The sequence below is a fragment of the Pinus tabuliformis genome, chromosome 7, assembly GCF_031772625.1.
Source record: "Pinus tabuliformis cultivar Carrire ecotype Pingquan chromosome 7, CPIR1, whole genome shotgun sequence".
NCBI classification, from domain to species: domain Eukaryota; kingdom Viridiplantae; phylum Streptophyta; class Pinopsida; order Pinales; family Pinaceae; genus Pinus; species Pinus tabuliformis.
In genome coordinates this window covers 1,665,253,775-1,665,259,871 of record NC_142293.1, presented here as the reverse complement: position 1 = coordinate 1,665,259,871, position 6,097 = coordinate 1,665,253,775, and the positions used below count along the sequence as shown (strand labels likewise).

At 44.7% G+C, this 6,097-nt stretch overlaps 1 protein-coding gene across 1 annotated transcript; it reads right to left on the bottom strand.

The window, feature by feature from the left end:
* Positions 1 to 4,414: 4,414 nt before the first annotated feature.
* Positions 4,415 to 4,789, bottom strand: LOC149254843 (uncharacterized). Its single transcript, XM_089454852.1, has one exon. The coding sequence runs from the start codon at positions 4,787 to 4,789 to the stop codon at positions 4,415 to 4,417; it is 375 nt and encodes a 124-aa protein (XP_089310978.1).
* Positions 4,790 to 6,097: the final 1,308 nt, after the last annotated feature.

Genomic DNA, 6,097 nt, shown 5'->3' with positions numbered 1-6,097 from the left:
TACACACTCTGCATCCACAAATCATGGATACTTTTCATCTTTTACCAAAATTTACATCAAAACTTGGGTTTTTTACCCCAAAACTGACCCAGGGGACCCCATCCCAATAGGCCCCCAACAGAAAGGTCATGACTCACCCTCGAGTCACTCGGCTAGCACTGTGATCTTGCTGTGAATATCCCCCAGCTCCACCTACATGACTGTGACTTCGACAGAGCTCTGTGGAGTTGCTTGCTTGACCTCTTCTATTAGTTGCTCTGTAGTTGGTCCTTTTGCAGCCAGCTTCATCGTTTGTTGTGTCTGCTACAAGCCTATCAGCTTTTCCTGAATGTTGGTTGTGACTTGGTAAGCTTCCTCTAACGAAGGTCCCAACCTGGCCTTAAGCACGACCTCCTTCCTCTGGGCTGCTTCTACCTGTGCGAGGAGTTTCTTCCCCTCCTGTAACTTGGCAAGGCACTGCACTGGAGCAATTGAGTGTGCCATCGCCTGGACCTCATTCTACTACTTCTGCAACTTGTGAACCTCTGTGTTCAATATCTGCAGGTTTGGGTCTGCTTGCAAATTCATTACCAATTCCATTTCCTGCACAAATAAGGCCGAGAAGTCAGTGACTGCGGCATCCAAAGTGGTCATCCCTTCTTTGATGGCGGCTCCAGGATCCTCCTTGATCTCGAGTGGAGTCGTAGGCAATAATTTAAGTTGTAGCTCCGTTATTTTCACGTTTATTTCAAATTGAAATCATCCAACTTCTACCTTCACCTCACGCACGCCATCGATTAACTTTCTGATATTGGCTTCCAGTTGTGCGTCCTCTGGAATGTGAATCTATGACACTGTTTTGCATGCCTCTGCAACCGCGGCCTCCAACTTGGAGCTCTGTGGCTACATTGTTTCCTTTTCCTTTAAGGCCTATGTTTTATCAGTGAACATCTGCTCGTTATTCACCCTATATTCACTGAGTAAATTAAGATCGCACTACTCCTGAGCTCTCAATTACTTTGTCACCACTACCTGCAGCACATGAAGAAGCTCATTGGAGAGCACTGCAATGTTCAGCCCGGTGTTCGTAAGGGTACTTAAGATGATGCAGTCATCGACCGACTCTGTGCATAGGGACCCTTCTAGTAAAGCAACATTTCGAAGGCCCAAGGTCCTTACCAATTCCGCAGCCTGACTCATCCTCGGTGCCAGGCTCACTTCTGCTGTGCTCGCTTGACCCGTACCAACTTGTATCCTATTAGCCTGGATCTGTAGCTCACGTAGATCCTTCTGGATGCTCCCCAGTGTCTGCATATACTGCATCTCTAACTGTTGCAGCACTTCAGTTGTAGTGTCCCGTACTTTTTCGCCGATCCCATCTAGATCACTCTTCGTCAATACCATGGGATCACCTTATGAGTTATCTGATTTTTGCTTTTTCCAGGGACCTTTACGTTGCCCCTATCTGCACTTCTTTAGTCGAAACGTGGTGTTCTACCCCTCATATCCTTTGCCACCCTATTCGAACTGTCCTTCCTCTTGAGTATAGGGCGAAGGGGATTTTCCACTTCACTCTAACTCGTGTTGTTCTTGCTCAGCCCGCTACTTAGCAGTGCGCTCCTTCTCCATCCCAGCCTTTTCTATGGCTTCCTTTTTCTGTTGCGCATCCAAATTTTGGGCAGCTATCTTGGTTGCATCCTCTCTTTTCTTTGTTGTTGAGCTTTCCGTGCCCTTACTAGTTTCGACATCCAAGTCTAATGGGGCATGCCAGTCTGCTGGCCATCTCTTGAGTACCTCCTATATGTCTGTATATATGACCAAATATGGTAAATCATACCATTTATGTTGCGTGTCCTTCCGTGCCTGAATCTAAACTTGGTGGAAATCAGCCTTGAACGCGACATAAGCTGACAACTGCTCATACAAGGTCGGGGACAACCTTGGGCACTGGTTGATGGCCATGTGGAGGCTTGATTCCATTAGAACCTAGGATATTTTGGTTTATGTGACCTGGCAAGGTCCTTTGTGGCCCATAGGGAGGCAAACTGCATGGCCTCCAGCAACCCCTCTTTCACTAGAGGAAACTGGCTATCCTCCAGCACCTCCCAAGTGACCAACACAATGGAGAGCAACAACCAATCATAATGGAATGGCTTGGTCTTATCCTAGACCTCGCGACAATTCGTGAGGAATTCACTGCACAGGTACCTTGACCAGTTGAACTGCACACCCTTCGCGCATTGTGCAACTAGAGAAACCACAAGCGTTAGAACTTTGTCCGCGTGACACTTCCTCATTACCTTCTCGGCTAGGATTTTTGTGGCAATTTGCACTGCGGAGTTGTTTATGGAAGTGATTGAGTATCCATGGGAATTTTTCACGAGGGAAAATTCCTTCTTCATCTTGTCCACCAAACCCTTTTCTCCTGTCTTTTCGCCAAACTCCTTGGCCAGATTCAAACCCTCGTATGGCAGGTGCTTGATCCTGTGGATGAGCATGTCAGTGATGGGTATAGGCCCTCCTAGCCACAAGCACCCATCGTGCACTAGAGTAAGTAATTTTCATACACAGGTTGTGTTAATAGTGGTGCGGTGATAATGGGGCACCCACAATAGGTTCAACAGTCCTGAATTTTCCACCCCACGGATCCATTCCACCGTCTCTAGCTTAGTGACACCTGAGTCTGAGTAGTAGAGACTGTTCATATAGTTGGCTGTCGCTAGGTGAGGGAACCTATCATGATCTGCAAGGTCCCAATCTTCCATCTTTAGCAACGGGATCCACGCAAGGCGCGAACCTTCGAAGGGAACCTGCTCCGGCAGCAAGGTCGTAGAAATTACAAACGTGTCTGAGTCTCGGTCCTTGGTGACCTTTTCCTTCCCCTTGTGCAGAGGGATACAGTCAGGTAACTTTGTAAGGGGTTCCATTTCCTTAACGTCTATGTCCTCAGTGCTCTGTCCTTCCTCGGCCTCTAAATCAACAACCTACTTAGGCTGCATGTCTTTCTTCTGTTTTTGAGTTGCAGAATGTTTCCTGAGCGATTCGCACATTGGCACTGGCTTCCTCTATTTATCCTTCTTCAATTTTTGGTTTTCTCTAATAGGGGTAGGCTTTGTCCTAGGTGACCTCAGCACCATAGGCACAAGAGCTGGAGCTTCCATACTCACTACCTCTAGAGTAGCTCCTTCAAATGTGACATTGCCACCCGTGCTGACAGTCTCTACCGGGCTTGGTCTTAGCATGGTTTCAAGGATGAATTTCTTATTCAACTCCGATAACTAGGAAAATGCAGGGCTCACAACCAAATCCTCAAAATACTTGTGGTTCATGAACAATAAACAACACAACTCAAAAACTCTAAGGGTGCAAAGTGTTCTATATTGGGCTGGCACGGGTAATTTATAAGGGTTTGTGAATTCAAATCCAACCGTTCCCCCCAAAATTCGATCATTCATGTTGTTTTGGCAATAGATCTTCAAATATTTTGGCCTTAAATGCCGCCAACATGCTCCTCTTAAACGTCTTCTAGTTGTCAAATCATGAACAGTGACTCCAATGGTCACTTTCCTATTGTGCTTCATGGTACCTCCCTCAATAGCATAGCTACCTGTGTGCAACTTCTTATACTACAACTTCACCATTTTCCACTCAACCCTCCTATCTGGTAGTCTTCCAACCCTAGCAGTGTAGTTTATAGTCCCGTGCTTCCTTGCAACTACCTAAAGCACTAAGACTGTCCTGCCACCATATAGTCATTGTGTCAAGTCCCCCATATATGGATTCAATCGACTTCCATTCACCTTTCCCGGAAAAGGTTCTCCATTCAGCATTGTGAGTTGAACTGCACCTCCATCTGTAATTTCTTTGATAATATATGGGCCCAGCCAGTGCATCTAAAATTTCCCGGGAAACTTAGTGAACATACTCTCATATAAAAATACCAGATTATTTACCTTGAACGTGCATAGCTTGATGTGTCCATCGTGCCATGCCTTTTCACATTCTTTCTATTCTTGCTAATGGAATCCAACCAAGAATCAATCTTCTTCAATCTCCATCAGCTGTGCAATTCATTCCTCCAAGGCTTCGTGATCTACCATACCTATGAAAGTTGCAATGCACAGGCTATGCCCTGTTAGCTGTTTACATGTAGTCTTGTAAACCCATAGCACTGCAGGTACGCACACATCCCAGTCGTTCCATTGTGCATTGCAAATCTTCATCAACATGTTCTCCAAAATCTTATAAAAAGCCTCAACTGTTCCATTAGCCTAATGATGATACAGTGTGCTCTTCTGATGATAGACCTGGAACTCATCTATCAACATGCTAATTGTAACATTTAGGAAGTGCGTACCCCGATCACTCATCAACATTTTTGGGCAGCTAAATCTGACTAACACATATTCAAACAAAAAGCTTGTTGTTGTAGCCCCTATGCTTCTGCCCATTTGGTTAGATACTCCATCGTGATGATGATATAGCGTGCACCTATCTTCTTCCCTGGGGGCTGAATTAGCCCAATGAAATCAACTACCCATTTTTCAAATGGCTGCAACGATACTTGAGGATTAAGTGGCAACTTGTCCCTCCACAATGGTATGCCTGTTCGTTGACATGCATTGCATGCCCTATTATATGCTTTAGAATCTTTATGCAAAGTAGGCCACCATAAACCTTCACGCAAAATCTTTTCTGTCATCGTCTTTCCTGCATAATGTCCTTCTGCATCCCCTCCATAAGGTTCAGGGAGGATGCTAGTCTGCTCAAAATATGGCACATATCGCCGCAATATCTCATCTACACCCATATTATACAAATGTCCTGCAATCACTAAGAAATCCACCGCGTGCACTACTAGTTCTTTCTTTTGCTGACTTGTATACCCATCTAGTGCTGTCCCTCTAGTCAAAAAGTGAATAATATCTCCAAAGTGGTTATTTGCTATGTGCACTGCAAAGAGCTACACATCGGGCAAGCCTTCCTCCAAATTAATAGGCTCCTCTCCTGTTTCGATTCATGATAGATGGTTAGGTCCTGCATTCAACCTACCTGGCTTCATAATCACCTCAAAGTCATACTCCTAGAATAAAAGCAACCATCGACAAATATTCCCCTCCAACACAGGCTTATTGACCAAGTATTTCAAGGTAGAATGATTTGTGTACATTTCAAAATGTCCCCCCCCAACAGATAGTGCCTGAATTTTTTAAGCACGTACGCTATAGCCAATCCTTGACGCTCAGTTGTTGAGTAGTTCTTCTCAACCTTCGATAATCTCTTGCTCACAAAGGCTATAGGGTGGTCCATTTCTCCTTCACCGAGTTGTGTTAGCACTACACCCAACGCAATGCATGAGGCATCGACATGTACATGGAATTCCTTCTTGCAATCTGGGAAGACCAAGATCGGCGCAGTGACCATCTTTTCTTTTAATACATCCAGATTGCGTTGACATTATTCATCCCAACAGAATGTAGATTCCTTTTTCAACAGGTTCTCCATATGCGCGATGATCTGAGCATAAGCCTTGATGAACTTTCTTTAATATCCTGTATTTCCTAATGTCATGCGCAACTTCCTAACACTCCTTAGGGCCTCCAAATTCACTATCACTGCGATCTTGGCAGGGTCCACCATCATCCCTTTCTTGCACACCACATGACCCAGCAAAATCCCAAAGGGGACACATAATAAACGCTTCTTCAACTTCAGTGTGATCTGATATCTTTGGCACGTATCCAGCATTAATCGTAGACTTGCTACATCTCACTTTACTAAACCGGACATTGCCCAGTCCTCAAAGTACACCTCCTAGAATTTGTGAATAAACTCCTTAAAAGTCACAATGACTACGTGAGAGAATATCATATGCACATTCTTGAGTGCAAATAGCATCACCATATACTAGAAACAACCCCATTCTGTCATGAAGGTTTTTTTTACTCCTGTCTTATGGCATGATCTTAATCTGATGGTACCCCGAAAAGCCATCAGTGAATGAGTAGGCCTCCTGCCCTCAAATGCTGTCTGATACTTCGTCTGTAAACAACGTCAAGAATGGGTCATGGACACAGGAATCATTAAGCTTCCTTAAATATACACAAACTTGTATTTC